Raw genomic sequence first — 18,082 nt, 5'->3', positions numbered from 1 at the left:
GGGAGGGAGGGGATTTTCTGAACATTTGGAGAGGAGAGAGAAACAAAACTAATTGATCTGTGCCTGTCTGATTAGCTGCTCCTGACTGAGAATTAAGAGCTCATGGCATCCATATCATCTTAATGGGCCCATACTTTGCAACCGCTTTGTACTTGCAACTTCGGTAGAAAATAATTATGGCATGTCAAAACATTCTATATTATTCTCTTCTTGAAATAAGAATGCAGTGAAATTAGTCTAAATATTCATACATTCAAATATCTATTTTCTAACATAAAAGGGATTCTCAACTTGCAGAATAGCTGACCCATATGTGGATACAGACTTGTAAAGTAATAAATCAAGATGCTACTCACCCCCCTAACTACAAGACTGTCTCTACGCCACTGCTCTCACCTCTGTGCTTGGGCTGCAAAGGTTACATCAACATTACACAGCTGCATCCAATCACCTATTTTAGAAGAAAAATAATAATAATTTTTTTATTTTAATGATTATGACAAGCACACAGCTCAAAAATGTATATGGTAATTGCAGGCAGCACTGGGTCCACTGTGTCCATCACATGGCCAGGACAGATTTTTTTCTTATCCATGTAAATAATAAAGGTTCATATTAATCTCTTCCATGACATCCCTCATATATGTGCTGCGGATGTCACATGCCTGTGTTTGGAGCAAATTAAGGAATTGAACTCGCTCCTTTAGTAGCCAGTGCTGGCTGTTTTCTATAGCAGACACCTGTCTCTAACCTGAGAGTAGTGATCACCAACTAGCTCCAGTCATTGCTGTTTAGCTACATGCCATAAATGTCACTTTTAACCCTGCTGTACTGTTCGTGTCAATATGACCCGAAATTTTTTTTGAGACCCTGTAGATTTTTTATATGAGGATTTGAAACTAGTGGTATCTTGACTTCTCCTCATTTGTGGAGCTCTATATATTTTTTAGTTTTTGTTTTTTGTTTACTTTTTGCTACACGCTGATTGTTACACTTGTACTGTTCGGGTCAATATGACCCGATAGCATTTTATACTGTTCTACAGGTCTCTGATTATTTCTGACTGCAAAAGTTATGTTTTTTATGTGTACTTCATCTCAAAATGGTGGTGGTTTCACTGTTCTTATCAGTAAGCAAGTAATTATCTAGTATTATCCATGTGCTGTTTGTGAGAGAGGAGACTGTTGTTCTCGATTTGACTCATGGACTAAAAGGACAAAATGTCACATGTGACAACTTTTTTTACATCTCATCAACTAGGCCAGATGTTGAAGAAAAAACAACTTACCATGCTGGGTACTATAAGAAAAAACAAACCTGAACTACCGCAAGGTATCCTTAGCAAGAAAGAGGTGTACAGTTCTACTTTTTTTTTCTGGAAATACAACTGTTGTTTCTTATGTTCCAAAAAAAAACAAGCAGGTAATTCTACTGAGCACAATGCCGTAAGTGATAGAGATGACAGAAAGCCTGACATTATTTTGGATTATAATGCCACAAAGGGAGCAGTTGATACTTTAGACCAAGCAATATCAACATATACATGCAAACGCAAAACCAATCGGTGGCCAATGACTTTATTTTATAACATACTGGACGTTTCTGCATACAATGCATTTGTCTAATGGAGATAAATCAACCCCGATTGGAACCGGAATAAGCTGCATAAAAGAAGATTATTTTTTGAGGAATTGGGCAAATCCCTGGTTAGGCCACATATTGAGAGCAGAAAAGTGACCCCCAGAAGTGAAGGAGCAACAGCCATTGTAAAAAGTGTCCAGCATGCTCAAGAAAGAGACTCCACATCCACGGCCTTCACCAGCACAGCTACCAGCAGCACAGCTACCAGCAAAAAAGGAAGAGATGTAGCTTAAATAACAAAGAACCTAGACATGTTTGGAGTCTTTGAACTCGTAATGAGTTGACCTAGAGAATCATAATGGCAGGTCAGTTTTAGCATTTAGTGAACATGGTAAAAAAAATCCAAAAAACAATAATGGAATTGCCTTTTTTTGTTTGCAATTTCACTGCATTTGGATTTTTCCCCCCACTTTCCAGTACATGATATGGTAAAAGCAATGGTGCCATTCGAAAGTACAACTCGTCCCACAAAAAAAAAAAAAAAACCCACATGGCCATATTGATGGAAAAATAAAAAAGTTATAGCCGTGGGAAGAAGGGGAGCAAAAAATGGAAACGCAAAAACTGAAATATGCCTGGTCCTTAAGGGGTTAAATATGTTTTGATCACACCTTAGGATTTAGTTGCTGAATTTGATACAACCATTTAGGTCACTTTTACATGTGGTTACTGCTTGCAGTTTACTGCTAATCACTAGGCTGCCCCTGTACTTTGAACTTGAAGCATTTGTAAGCCTAAGTGCAAGATTCAAACAGCGGTAAATCAAGTCACGAAAACATGTGTCTTATAATTTTTAAAGCAGAATTGTCATCGGGTTTCATAATGCAAACTTGTTAAATATTAACTCCATCTCTTAATTATAATGAGGCTGTTGTATTTACTGAAAAATATATATCAGAACGTTTAATCTCAAAATTCATTTTTGAAAGTTTAATTTCAATATCACTACCTACCCTAGTTGACAGGTCCTCAGCTTCCTTCCTGCCTCTGAGATCTCACACTGTTCAGTACAAGCTGCAACTCTCAGTTAGGCAGGGTGGGTGGAAACTGAATAGACTCTTTTTTCATGACTATTTTAATTTCAGGATTATACAACCATTTTGAAATAGATTTTCATGGAAAGTTCACCTGGCTCATCACATCCAAAAAAAAATATTTAATAATATTTGTGAGATCAGGTGATAGGACCATCTTAAAGTGAAGTACAAAAGATTCCTACCTTATTTTGGTGTTGACAACACCTTGCAGCTTTCATGAAAAAATATTGGTATGATTACAATTTTATAATAAGAAACATGTCACCTGAGATGCTTGACTGAGCAAAATAGAAAAGTAGAATTCTCTTCCAACCATGTAAATTAATGGCACTGTCAAAATTTGTGAGGTGATTAGTGGTGAGCGAATATACTCGTTACTCGAGATTTCCCGAGCACGCTCAGGTGTCCTTCGAGTATTTTTTAGTGCTCGGAAATCTAGTTTTTATTGCCGCAGCTGAATGATTTACATCTGTTAGCCAGCATAAGTACATGTGGGGGTTGCCTGGTTGCTAGGGAATCGTAGTAATGAGTATATTCGCTCATCACTAGAGGTGATCAATATATTTCCCTTTCTGTGGTTTAATGATTAGTTTACTTGGCTTTTAAACTTAATGTGAAAATCGAGATGTTTTTAGATCCTTAATCTTATGCAGAATTATCAACTTTTAAAAAACAACGTATACACCTAAATGTATACAGGTACGCGCTGGGTAATAACAATAATAAGATGACCAATGTACCACACTAGACTAGTGCAACAAGGGTAATATACTGGAAGAGTAAAACGAAGTAACGCTATAGCGTAAAAGATAGTCCACTTAAAGAGTCCAAAAATATACAAATATGTATGTGCGTCTTCCTACCTCCAATACTGGGTCCTCGATATGCAGCAGCGTTGAGGTATTGCCGAGGTATTGCCGAAGTGGTTCCAGAAGGTCTCCCAATGTCGTCCCGAACAGCAGGGAAAAGTCCAAGACAAGTGGCTGCTTGTAAGATTGATCACTCTGCACTCCGTATTTTTTCCTCACTCTCGGTTTCGGGGAGGCGGTCACGTGACTGGTTACGTCACGAAGGTCCTGCACACCGCTTTCATTATACGCGGCGGCGTTCGGCTTTACCAGACCACGCTCCCACCCGGAGATCGGCTTTAGGTGGCTGCTACCGGCCGGAGCAGCCACTTGTCTTGGACTTTTCCCTGCTGTTCGGGACGACATTGGGAGACCTTCTGGAACCACTTCGGCAATACCTCGGCAATACCTCAACGCTGCTGCATATCGAGGACCCAGTAATGGAGGTAGGAAGACGCACATACATATTTGTATATTTTTGGACTCTTTAAGTGGACTATCTTTTACGCTATAGCGTTACTTCGTTTTACTCTTCCAGTATATTACCCTTGTTGCACTAGTCTAGTGTGGTACATTGGTCATCTTATTATTGTTATTACCCAGCGCGTACCTGTATACATTTAGGTGTATACGTTGTTTTTTAGTATTTATTTTCACAAACCATTTGTGGAGGTTTGTTGGTGTCGCTGCAGGGACGTTGTAACATACGGATATTTTGCGCCACCAAATTTCTATTGCATAGAATTATCAACTTTGTTGAGCATGTATATGATTCCATAGGATGTGTCACTAAGCTTGTTGTCTGTGTTAGAAGTAATGTTTGCGAAGTGAAAATGAACAAAATTCCTAGTGTCAACTATGCTCCTTTTTATTTGAAATAAGAGAGCAAATAAGAGCAATAAGAGAGCAAATTTTTATGGTCAAGTTCAGCTCAATTTGGCAACATTGGTCAAATAATATGAAGAGCTCAAAGACACAATGATGGTTGTCAATGTGGTCATGTTGCAGTACACAGCTAAATGCGACCATAAAGCAACTGACTTAAAAAATCCAAGCTTACCAAATTTGTGCCAGCAAGTCAGTCGTAGACATTAGAGGTTACAATGTAAGTCATCTGTGGCTTGTGACCTGACAGTGGGCTTTGGTTGATATTTTTCACAGCTGAACTGTAACTTGAAAATAGAAGTATAGCAACAATTTGGGGTCAGCTTTATCTGTGCTTACTTGTAGTGTATATCTGTGTGTATTATTTTAGATTTTAAAAGTCTTTGGGTATCAATAACTTTTTTAGTTTTTGATGTTTTTAAATTGGTAACACTTAGGTAACGTTCACATTTGCGTTGTTGGGTGCAGCGTCGGCGACGCAACCAACAACACATGTACACAACGCAGCGTTTTGTGATGCATGCATTGTCATAAGATCGTACAGAGCAGGAATTTCGGCGCAGGAAAAACGCTACACGTAACGTTTTCTGCACCCTCTCTGTGCGTCAATATGACGCATGCATCGTAAAATGCAATACAATGCATACCTGCGCATGTCCATGCGCCCCCATGTTAAAGATAGGGGCGCATGACGCATGCGTTGGTATGCGTCGACGATGCTGCGGCCAACACCGCAAATGTGAACGTAGCCTTATGTATCCCGTCTTGTAAAAGATATTTTAACAATTAATTTGTTCTTTTTCCAGTTCCACCTGTCATCCGAGTCAACCCTGAAAGCCAGGCCAGGGAGCCTGGAGTTACTGCCAGTCTTAGATGCCATGCTGATGGAATCCCTCAGCCACAGCTCAGCTGGCTAAAGAATGGAATAGACATTACAACAAAATTATCCAAACAGCTAACATTGCAAGGTAAGGATGTTACCATGATCCACATTTTGAAAATAATATATATTTTTTATAATTCTGCATTACCATTCAGGGCGAACAATGAAATGTTGGGGGACTGGATGATTTGTAATTTATTTTTTTTTTTGCTTTTGTTAGCAGTTTAAAATAGATTTTACTAATTGAAATATTTTGAAGATATGTAACTATTATTCTTGCTGGGGCCTTGCATTGCAGGAAAAATGTATGTAGGCTTCTAATTTTTCTACTTTGTGTGATAAAGAAACTGTCCTAGAAAAATACCAGCTTTCATGTGCATGTATTACTCTCACACTGCACCATAATAGTATGATTTTTCCACTGAAAGCTAATCTCTTCCCAACCTCACTAAGGGCTCTCTAACACATTTGAGAGAATCAGACGCTATACGCAAATGACCCTTGACTCACAAAGTCAGCAGCGAGTGTGAGCCGAGTGTTATTTAACTGTGATCCGATTATCTTGCATGCAAGAATCAGATCACTGGTGCGGAAACGATGGAGAACTTAATTTCTCCATCTTCTTCATTGTGTGAGTCAGTGTATAGCGGACTCCACTGGGATGACATCCGAGTGCAGTCCGATGATTTGCACACACCCATAGACTTGTAAGGGTGTGCACCGTCTGATATACTCTGCAAAATACAGCATGCAGCAATTTTTTTCATGCTGACTCAGCATGATAAAATAAACCCAAGTCGGCACTGCTCCTTAGATTAACATTGGAGCAAGTGCTAGCCAATGAAACATACTATATCTAATAATCTCAATATGCAAAGAACACCACACTAGTGCCACATTTGCTAATCAATTAAGGCAAAAACTAAAAAGCTTTGGTACAGCAATGTGCATAGCCTGCATATCCACACTAAAAATTAGCTACTGCACTTCTACAAATTCTACAGTTATCAAGATTAGAAAAAGAAGATAATTTAACAACAACAATGCATTAACAATTGGATGCTAGGAATAATTGATACAATTGATGTGCTAAGATTAGTAGACTCTGGCTAGCTAATAATTAAGTAAAAAGCAGACTTGCGCTGAAGAAGCCAAGGGAGAAATAGGATTTTTACTGATACAAAAATATGCAAACAGAAGATTGTTCAATAGGATTAATGCAAATACTTCTGAAATCCACACTTATTAATAGAGGCAGGGGGATATGATATTTTGTTCGTCTGTAGAATATACAACTTATATTGCACAATGCACATGAGAGTTTGAAAATAAAAGCTGTTAAAAAGTTTCTTGGTTAGTAAGGGGAAAATTGTGATAAATTCTCTTAGATGTAGCTGCGCTATGAGGAAAGAAAGGGAAAAAGGAGGGAAGGTTATTGAGCATAAAAATGAACAGCCGAGTTTATGTATTTAGCAAGGAAAATAGGGCTAGGTATAGGGCTAGGGTTAGGGTAAGGGCTAGGGTTAGGGCTAAAGTTAGGGCTAGGGTTGCTGCTAAAGTTAGGGTTAGAGTTGGGATTAGGGTTAGGGTTTTGAGGCTGGACATGCGCAACGCCAGCACCGGCGCATGTCCGGCCTCAGTCACATTATAGGTAAGCAAGGCTGAGATGAGGGAACGAGGGCTCTATTTATTGTGCACATTGGTTCCACCGCTGCTGCGGTGTTATATGGTTCATGCCCTGTATGTTCTGATTCCCTTACTTACAGTATGCACTAAGCACTTTATGTACTTGCCCATTTATGTTTTCTGTGTGCCTGGACATTGGTAGCCTTCACTACCTGATCCCAGTCCGTTATACTGTTTCTTTGTTTATTTATAAATAAATTTACCTTTTTTCAATTTGGACGTTTTTTACTCCTTTTTTTGTCCTATTTGGTTTATAGCATTTTATCAGGAGTGTCCTTTAGGTGCACTTATTTGGACATCCACATGGGGATTAGTCTTTGTAGCACCCTATTGTATATTTGGCCCTTGGTGGTCTTGTTTTCATAGATTATTGTTTGTGCAGTAATCTATTTGGTGAGATATTTCCAGCTTAGTCTTTTCAATTTGAATGACACTCTTCATTTTACCTTTCATAGTACTGGAAAATTATAAAAATGCAATTGAACCATGTTTTTTTGTTTGTTTGTTTTTTTGCTTTACAGCATCCATTATGTCGTAAATATGACTCAATCAAACTTACGTAGATTTTTTTCATTTCATCCGAGTGTCATGGTTTGAGCCGATAGAATGGAAACTAAAACTATAGCTTATGGCCCAATTTTTGGTTGAATAATACTCACTATGCAGATTGACTTCTACATAAAAAGCTCCCAGAAACAATCTTGTTCAACACAGTAGAGTTTGCTCAGTAGGTAAATGTGGTTAATTAGTCTTAAGCTATACCATTTTGACATTTTAAAAGATAAAGTTGTCTCCCAAATTACTACTCAGAACAAGCATTCATTCATTTCATTTTTAACCAAATGCTGTAGAACTGTACTCACATACTGTAATGTTAGCTAACCAGTCTCGCTTCTGTCTTCTGCTGCACCATGAAAGGTCGCATCTTTGTACTTTTTTCTTTTATAACTCTTTAATGTCTTAAATCCTTTTTACCTATCATTTCCATGTAGAGTTTCTTAGACTGAATATTCTTCAAACATCTCTTTCAATTTATAAAATCCAGTTGAAAATGTTTTACTGAAAAGTCTGTCTTTAAATTATTGATTCTCACCGACTCCTCAAGATGTACTTTATCTGCCCAGCTTGCACTTCTAATGAATAGATTTCCACTTCGTTCCTGAATTTTGCTTTTTACCTTATGTATTCTTTTATAATACATATATTGTTAATAATATATGGCAAATATCTTGATAAAAACTGCATATAATTTTATCTGCTTTTCATCTTGTTTCACAAACTTAATATGACTAGCTGAAGAGCCCAGCATTGCCCGGGCATAGTAACTAACTGTGGTTATTTATAACAAATTATAATGATTATATTCATTTTAAACACAACCGAGCCCAATGTGATTTTGGTGCAATTTTCTCAAAAACGTTCCAGAAATAGAGCGACTCTGTGCCAGACCCTCGTTCCAGACGTATTGCATTCCAAAAGGGGGCGCTGCTGTGTATTACTCGGTGCAGCACAGACTTCTGTTTTCCTACCTGACCAGGTACATATGACTTAGATGTCCCTTGCCATGGCCTCTCCCTGCCTCATACCTGAGTGCGCACCTACCGCCCAGCTCCTTAAAGGGAACCTGTCACCTGAATTTGGCGGGTCCTTTTTTGGGTCATATGGGTGGTGTTTTCGGGTCTTTTATTAACCCCTTTTTTTCCACTGGCCGCACGCTGGTCACGAAATTGACTTGCCGTTGATTCGCTTTCCTTCCTAGTTAACGCGTGCGCAAAGCAATCTTGCCTTGCGCACACGCAGTGTGCTTTGCCCAACTGTGGGCAAAGCCGAAAACCATTAGTGCGCATGCGCCGGCACACTATGTCCCGAAACACAGCAAAATACTTCCGGGACATAGTGCCACAAAAGATTTACAACAGGATTTGTCCGCGTTCAGTTTGGCCTGCAGCAGCAGGTTTTTTCCAGGGGCACCACGAGGAGGAACGGAATCACCCCTATACACTGCTTAGTCTTCTTATGCTTATAATTTAGATAATATCTTTTGCCCTGATTTTTAGTCTTATGTTTACTGTTCTTCTGCTTTTTGATCTGCAGCTTCTTGTTCTTTTGCTTCTCGGTCTTCAGGGTCGTCATCTTTAGGGTCTTGAACTTGGAAATGTAGCAGAAGGTACAAGAGCAAAAGACCCTGCCAAGAACCAGCTGACGGTACTGGAACCTGGATGGCTAGCCGAAGGTACAAGAGCCAATGGAACTACTGAGGACCAGCTGATGTTACTGGAACCCGGTTACTAAGCAGATGGTACCCGTGCCAGAAAGCACTACCAAGGACTATCTGATGTTGGTGGAATTTGGATACCCAGAAGGAGGCACCTAAGCCAAAGGCTCTGCCCAGAACCACTTGACGGTACTAGAATCAGGATGGGGAGCAGGAGGTACAAGAGCAAAAGACCCTGCCAAGAACCAGCTGACGGTACTGGAACCCGGATGGCTAGCCGAAGGTACAAGAGCCAATGGAACTACCGAGGACCAGCTGACGTTACTGGAACCTGGTTACAAAGCAGGAAGTACCCGTGCCAGAAAGCACTACCAAGGACCACCTGACATTGGTGGAACTCAGATACCCAGAAGGAGGCACCTAAGCCAAAGGCTCTGACCGGAACCAGCTGACTGTACTGGAACCAGGATGGGGAGCAGAAGGTACAAGAGCAAAAGTCACTGCTGAGAACCAGCTGACGGTACTGGAACCCGGATGGCTAGCCGAAGGTACAAGAGCCAATGGAACTACCGAGGACCAGCTGACGTTACTGGAACCCAGTTACTAAGCAGGCGGTACCCGTGCCAGAAAGCACTACCAAGGACTACCTGACGTTGGTGGAATTCGGATACCCAGAAGGAGGCACCTAAGCCAAAAGCTCTGCCCGGAACCAGCTGACTGTACTGGAACCAGGATGGGGAGCAGAAGGTACAAGAGCAAAAGACCCTGCCGAGAACCAGCTGACTGTACTGGAACCCGGATGGCTGGCCGAAGGTACAAGAGCCAATGGAACTACCGAGGACCAGCTGACGGTACTAGAACCTGGTTACTAAGCAGGAGGTACCCGTGCCAGAAAGCACTACCAAGGACCACCTGACATTGGTGGAACTTGGATACCCAGAAGGAGGCATCTAAGCCAAAGGCTCTGCCCGGAACCAGCTGATGGTACTGGAACCAGGATGGGCAGGAGGGACTACCCATGACAAAGACACTTCTGAGCAGCAACTGGCGGTGTTGGAATCCAGGAGAAGCAGAGTATAAGCTAAGGCCTAATTGGAGCCAGTTGAAAGGGAACCTTTAACACCCAAAGGTGTTTGCAACTAAAAGGGCCTCATTGTGCGGCACTAATGCTGCACAAGGAAAAGGTGCCTCTTTTCATTTTGCTCCTTGTACACGCTGAAGTTAGCGCTGCCCATCTTCAAACATCATTTGTTGTCAGGCTGGCTGAGCCTGTGCGACTACCCTGCCAGAGATCCCACCCGCCATGTCTTCTGATTTATTCATACTGCGGGCCTGGGATTCATGGGCATCCGCAGTGCATATCTTCACTACTCACTCATCTCCTTCCGCCTTCTTCAGACTGTGCCATGCCAGCTGATCCCAAATTGCATGCCACGGCCGTGACGCGGCACAGTCAGTAGAAGGCGGAAGATGAGTGAGAGGCAAATAAATGCACTGCGCATACCCATGAATCACAGGCCCGCAGTGTGAATAAATCTGAAGACACTGCGGGCCTGGGATTCATGGGCATCCGCAGTGCATATCTTCGTCTCTCACTCATCTCCTTCCACCTTCTTCAGACTGTGCCGCGCCAGCTGATCCCAAATTGCATGCCACGGGTGTGACGCAGCACAGTCAGAAGAAGAGGGAAGGAGATGAGTGAGAGACGAATAAATGCACTACGCATGCCCATGAATCACAGGCCAGCAGTGTGAATAAATCTGAAGACACTGCGGGCCTGGGATTCATGGGTATCCGCAGTGCATATCTTCGTCTCTCACTCATCTCCTTCCGCCTTCTTCAGACTGTGGCGTGCCAGCTGATCCCAAATTGCATGCCATGGCCGTGACGTGGCACAGTCAGAAGAAGGCAGAAGGAGATGAGTGAGAGGCGAAGATATGCACTGCGCATGTCCATGAATCACAGCCCCGCAGTGTCAATAAATCTGAAGACACTGCGGGCATGATCTCGGGTAGGGTGGCTGCACTGGCGTAGCCAGCCTGACAACAAATTATGTCTGAAGACGGGCAGCGCTAACTGCGCAGGCAAAGGGACAACATAGCAGCGCAGGCTCCGGGACAGATTCAAACAATGCTGAGGAGGGGGCGCACGGCACCAAGAGGGTGTGATTGACAGCTGTGCTGCGTCTCATGAAGAAGGAAAGTCCAGCCTTCGGGACGGTTTCAGGGTATGAGGGGACACATTTTATAAGCGTTAACTTCAGCATGTGAAAGGAGCATAATGAAAAGAGGCACCTTTTCCTTGTGCAGCATTAGTGCCGCACAAGGTGGCTCTTTGAGTTACAAACGCCTTGGGGGGACAGGTTCCCTTTAATATCTTTTGTTGTGTCAGCGTGGTGGTCGCATGACACATTGCCGGCTACACAGCAGGGGAACAGCTGACATTACTGAACCCCACTGACACAGTGGCAAGTGTTTTTCTCTGTGCAGCCAGCACTTCCGAGCACCAACTGGCGGTATTGGAGCCCAGGGAATCTAGGAGGAGCAGAGTGTAGGCCGAAGTCTGCACTGGAGGCAGTTTAATATCTGTTGTTGTGTCTGCGTGGCGGTCGCAGGACATGTTGCCGGCTACACAGCAGGGGAACAGCTGACATTACTGAACCCCACTGACACAGTGGCGAGTGTTTTTCTCTGTGCAGCCAGCACTTCCGAGCACCAACTGGTGGTATTGGAGCCCAGGGAATCTAGGAGGAGCAGATTGTAGGCCGAGGCCAGCACTGGAGGCAGTTTAATATCTGTTGTGTCTGCGTGGTGGTCGCAGGACACATTGCCTGCTACACAGCAGGGGAACAGCTGGCGTTACTGAACCCCACTAACACAGGAGCGAGTGTTTTTCTCTGTGCAGACAGCACTTCTGGGCAACAACTGGTGGTGTTAAAGCCCAGGGAAAGCAGGAGGAGCACATTTAAGTTATTGCCGCACACACAGCAGGGAAACAGCTGGCGTTACTGAACCCCAACAACAGAGGAGCAACTGTTGACTGTGCAGACAGCACTTCCGGGCAACGACTGGTGGTGTTGAAGCCCAGAGAAAGCAGGAGAAGCAGAGTGTAGGCCGAGGCCTAATTGTAGCAAGTTGAAAGGGAACCTTTAACCCCCCTAGGCGTTTGTAACTGAAAGAGCCACCTTGTGTAGCAGTAATGCTGCAAAAGGAAAAGGTGGCTATTTTAATTATGCTCCTTGCGAACGCAGTACTAAACACTTCTAAAATGTGTCCCCCTGATACCGTGAAACTGTCCCAGAGGTGGGACTTTCCTTTGTAATGACACGCAGCACAGCCGTCATTCTTACCCCCTTGGCGCAGAGCGCAGCTTCCTCAGCATTGTTTGAATATGTCCCAGGGCATGCACTGTTACATTAAACCTTGGCCATGCGCAGTTAGCGCTGCCCGTCTTCTGACAACATTTGGTGTCAGGCGGACAGTGCCTGTGCGGCCGCACAGCCTGACATCCCACCTCACATTGTCTTCTGATTTAATCATACTGTGGGCCTGGGATTCATGGGCATGTGCAGTGCATATCTTTGCCTCTCACTCACCTCCTTCCGGCTTCTTCAGACTGTGCGGCGTCATGGCCGTGGCATGCTATTAGTGATCAGCTGATGGCGCACAGTCTGAAGAAGGCGGAGGGAGATGAGTGAGAGCCTGAGGTGAAGATATGCACTGTGCATGCCCATGAATCCCAGGCCTGCAGTGCAGCGCGGCTGCACAGACACAGTTCGCTAGACACCAAATGATGTCAGAAGACGGGCAGCGCTAACTGCGCATGACCAAGGTTGAACATAACAGTGCAGGCTACAGGACAGATTCAAACAACGCTGAGGAGGTAGCACCTGGCGCCATGGGGGTAGGAATGACGACTGCGTTGGGTCTCATTTGGAAGGAATGTTCCACCTCCGGGCCGGTTTCACAGTGTGAGGGGACACATTTTATAAGTGTTAAGTTCAGCGTGTGCAAGGAGCATAACTAAAAGAGCCACTTTTTCCTTGTGCAGCATAACTGCTGCACAAGGTGGCTTTTTCAGTAACAAACGCCTAGGGGGACAGGTTGCCTTAAATTTCAGATGTAGTGTCAGCGTGGAGGTAGCAGGACACATTGCCAGATACACAGCTGGGAATCAGCTGACGTTACTGAAACCCAATAACACTGGGTCATGTGTTTTGACTGTGCAGACAGCACTTCTGAGCAGCAACCGCGGTGTTGGAGCCCAGGGATTACAGTTCAGGTGGTAGAAACATGAACAGAACAGGAGACCTGGATACTGTAGCCAACCAATTTTTTAATCTGGAAGAGGAGTTGCAAATTCCTGCGAGATCCAGGCCTTGTTCATTTTCAGAAAAGTAAGCCAGTCAACGTTATCGGAGGAGAGTCGCATGCGACGGTCTCTTAGTACACCACCTGCGGCACTAAAGACACGTTCCCATAATACACTAGCAGCAGGGCAAGCCAGCACCTCCAATGCATACTGGCTAAGCTCTGGCCATGTATCGAGCTTAGAGACCCAAAACTTGAAGGGGGAAGAGCCATCTGGGAGTACACTGAGAGGGCAAGCCATGTAGTCTGTCACCATCTGATGGAAACATTGCCTCCTGCTGACTGGAGCCATCTGTGATGGTGTAGACATTTGTGGCGGGCACACAAAAGTTTGCCACAGTTGGGCCATACTGGTCTTGCCTTGTGCTGAGGCACTGATTCTGCTCCCTGTTTGTGTCGACCTTCCTCCACTGCATAGACGCACTGAGCTGCTTTGTAAAGCGCTAGCAGCACTGCTCTCAGTTGGACAGGAGAAGATGATGGAATCCACCAGTGCGTCTATGTACTCCCGCATTTTAAGCTCCCGGCTCAATGGTGTTATGAGGCTTTGTAAGTTGTCCCGGTAGTGCGGATCTAGGAGGGTGTACACCCAATAATCAGCCGTGTTGAGAATGTGGGCGATGAGGCAGTCGTTTTTCAGGCACTGCAGCATGAAATCAACCATGTGCTGCAGACTGCCAACTGGCCAAGAAACGCTGTCCTCTGCTTGAGGCATGACCTCTGCCTGCTCAGCATCACCCCACCCTCGCTCTACACACTGACTACTTGAGAATTGTGTAACTCCCTCCTCTGGACTGATGTCTTCCTCCTCCATTAATTCCTCCTCATCCTCCTCACAAAGTGTCCCCTGCCTAGGCCTTTGTGAGGAACCACGCTGACTGTCCAGAAGCAGATGGAATTGGTGACTCCTCATCCTCCACCTCTTCCACAACATCATCCCTTAGCGCTTGCAGTGTTCTTTCAAGCAAGCAGATAAGGGGGACAGTCATGATGACTAGTGCATCATCTGCACTCGCCATCCACATGGAATCATCGAATGCACGCAAAACCTGGCAGACGTCTTCCATAGTGGCCCACTCAGTGGTTGTGAAGTCTGAACGGCGCGCAGTGCGACTTCTTTGCACCTGATGCAGCTGGTACTCCATTACTGCTTGCTGCTGCTCACACAACCGCTCCAACATATGTATCATGGAATTCCACCTGGTGGGTAGGTCACATATGATGCGATGTTCCGGAAGGCGGAATCGGCGCTGCAGAGCTGCAATGCGCGATCCTGCCATGCTGGAACGCCGCAAGTGAGCAGACTCTAGGCGGACCTTGTGCAGCAGTGCATCAAGATCCGGATAGTCTCTCAAAAAACTCTGCACGACCAAGTTGAGCACATGTGCCAGACATGGGATGTGAGTGAGGTTGCCTAGGGCCCGAGCTGCCACCAGATTTTGACCATTGTCACACACTACCATGCCTGGCTGGAGATTCGCTGGCACAAACCACACGTCGCTCTCCTGCTTGATGGCTTTCCAGAGCTCCTGCGCTGTGTGGCTTTGATTCCCCAAAGAAATTAATTTCAGTATGGCCTGTTGATATTTGGCCATGGCTGTGCTCATATCGGTCGTAACAGGTAAGCGTTCACGTGTCAAGGTGGAGGTAGACTGTGACGGCTCCTGCAGCGATGATTCTGAGGAACTGGAATATGAGGAGGAGGCAATGTGTACAGACTGGATTCCTTCAATCCTTGGAGTTGGCAGAACATGTCCTGCGCCACTTGCACGATCTGTACCCAGCTCCACAACATTAACCCAATGGGCAGTGAGGGAAAGGTATCGCCCCTGTCCATGGTGACTGGTCCACGCATCGGTGGTGAGGTGGACCTTGCTACTGACGGCGTTCAGTAGCGCGTGTTTTATGTGTCCCTCCACATGCTTTTGCAGGGCAGGGACGGCTTGCCTGCTGAAATAAAAGCGGCTAGACACATTGTATTGTGGGACTGCCAATGCCATCAAGTTATGGAAGGTGTCAGTCTCCACCAGCCTGAATGACAGCATTTCAAGGGATAGTAGTTTTGCAATGCCAGCATTCAGAGCCTGTGCTCGGGGGTGGTTTGCCAAGAATGGCCGCCTTTTCTCCCATGCCTATGCTACCGATGGCTGTAGTGTGGGCTGGGAGTGTGAGGATGACTGGGAACGTGGTGATGTGGGTGGAATTACACTGGGTCTCTGGACAAAAGTGCCAGAGGTTCTTCCATGGTGATCCTGTGAGGAAGCCGAACCAGCTGTGTGTGAGCTGGAGGAAGAGGCTACAACACGAGCTGAAGAGGTGGTAGGTGCCGCTGTAGGTTGGCCTAGGTCTTCAGTGTGTTTTTGTAACTCCACCGGGTGCTTGGTCCGCACATGTTTCCACATATTTGTGGTATTGAGGTTGCTGACACTTTTCCCTCTTTTGACTTTGATGACACACCTTGCATTTGACTAAGCAAATGTCATCTGCAACTGTGTCAAAAAAGGACTAGGCACTGAAAGTGTTGGGAGTGCCCGTTTTGGCTTTTGGAAGAGCCATGCTCCGAATGTGTGCCGAAGTGGAGGCTACAGGCACCGCAGGCTTCCCCTCCCTCTCCCTCTTTGGGCCGTTCGGGGAATCTCTTCCTCAGAGCTGCTCCCACCACCTTCCTGTACCTCACGCCAAGATGGGTCAAGGACATCATCATCTACACTACCCTCTTCCACCAACTGCTTCTCCTGGGTAGTCTCAGCAGCACAGTATGCACTAGAAAGTGGCACCTGAGTCTCATCATCAGATGCGTACTGAGGTGTGCTGGCCGGAAGCACTGGCCCACCCGCCTCTTAAGAATCAGAGAGACAAAGCTGTTGGGCATCACTGTATACTGCCTCTTCATCCATTTCTCTAATGCTGCTTGGCTGGCCCCCTCTTTCCAAGCCAAGAGATTCAGAGAACAGAAGTAGAGATGGCTCCTGTCCTTGGCTCTCTGACTGTCTGGGCAATTTGGCAGTTGGTGAAGAGACAGATGGGTGCTCTCCAGTGCTCTGTGCCTGAGAGGATGTGGTACTAATTGAAGTCGATGCGTTAGCTGCCATCCATCCAACAACGGCTTCAATTTATTCTTCCCGCTGCTACGGGGTACGGCGATCTCCTACAAATCTGTGCATGAAGGACTGTTCCCTGCTGAAACTGGGTGATGATGAGTCACCGGTGCCCGCAGCAGGCACAGAAACCCCACGACCCCTCCCTGCTCCATGCCCACTGATAAATATAGGCAGAAAATTACTAAGGGCTTAGTGTGCTTATTCCTGAACAGCTCCTAACAGGTATAAGAAACACTAATTTTCAAAAGTGTGGACTAGACTTTTATATGAGCTAATGTGGCCTACACAACTGTAAAGTGGTGTGTTTGGTGAACTTTATTATTTATTTTTTTTTGCAGAACAGACTAAAGCGTGAGCTGCACTCACACACAGACCTTGCAGAAAGCCGTGAACGGCGCTGCAAGGCCAAAACAAGCTCCTCTATGTAATCCTAAATAGTGCTTTTCCACAATCTAGCAGGATATGGGGGGAAAGCCACTAATAGGATAAAGTTGAAAAAATGTGCAGCAGGCTGCACTAATTGAGAAATGGACAATGGAATGGTATGAGGCAGTGACGCACCCTGAGCTGACTACAACCGGCTGTGGCGGTAGAACAGACTACAGAGCGTGCTGCACTCACACACAGACCGTGCAGACAGCCGTAAACGGCGCTGCAAGGCCAAAACAAGCTCCTCTATGTAATCCTATATAGTGTTTTTCCACAATCTAGCAGGTACGGAAGGAAAGCCACTAATAGGATAAATTTGAAAAAAATGTGCAGCAGGCTGCACTAATTGCAAAAAAGGACAATTGATTGAACAGTGTGAGGCAGTGACGCACCCTGAGCTGACTACAACCAGCGGTGGCTGTGGACAGACTACAGAGTGAGCTGCACTCACACACACAGAGACCTTGCAGACAGCTGTGAACAGCGCTGCAAGGGAAAAACAAGGTTCTAACACAGCGGTTGCTAAATTAGCCTGGCTAAAGCACAATGAAGCAAATCGCTATCTCTAAACTCGCCCTCAGTCAGAACACAGTGTCCTGTCCTTAACTGAATTCACAGCAGAGTGAGCTCAAAATGGCAGCGGCGACATTTATAATGCATCATGACATAATTTCAGCAGCCAATCACAGCCATGCCAGTAGTTACATGCCTACCATGCAGAACAGGGTGTGCCCACACTTCTAATCATTCCTCATTGGCTGAATTCGGGCTCTTTGAATTATGGGAACTTCTGATTCCGGTATCCGATATACTGAAAGTATCGGAACTCGGTAGCGGAATTCCGATACCGCAAATATCGGCCGATACCCGATACTTGCGGTATCGGAATGCTCAAAACTGGTTATTGTAATAAAAATGCTTAATTGGGCAATCCTAGCATGGATGTTCATGGTGCAGCTGGGATAGATGGAGATTGGATATAATGTT

The 18,082-nt window shown here is 45.0% G+C and overlaps 1 protein-coding gene across 4 annotated transcripts in view; it reads left to right on the top strand.

Moving 5' to 3' along the window:
- FSTL5 (follistatin like 5) overlaps positions 1 to 18,082 on the top strand; it is a 1,350,822-nt gene that overhangs the window by 1,091,926 nt on the left and 240,814 nt on the right. For all 4 annotated transcript variants that reach the window (XM_069744171.1, XM_069744169.1, XM_069744172.1 and 1 more), the window contains one exon: positions 5,218 to 5,379. In XM_069744171.1, coding sequence (XP_069600272.1) covers positions 5,218 to 5,379 — 162 coding nt within the window. The remainder of the gene's footprint in view (positions 1 to 5,217; positions 5,380 to 18,082) is intronic.

Source organism: Ranitomeya imitator, chromosome 1, assembly GCF_032444005.1.
Source record: "Ranitomeya imitator isolate aRanImi1 chromosome 1, aRanImi1.pri, whole genome shotgun sequence".
Lineage (NCBI taxonomy): Eukaryota > Metazoa > Chordata > Amphibia > Anura > Dendrobatidae > Ranitomeya > Ranitomeya imitator.
Note: the sequence above shows the minus strand (reverse complement) of the source record. Positions and strands in the feature narration are given on the sequence as shown.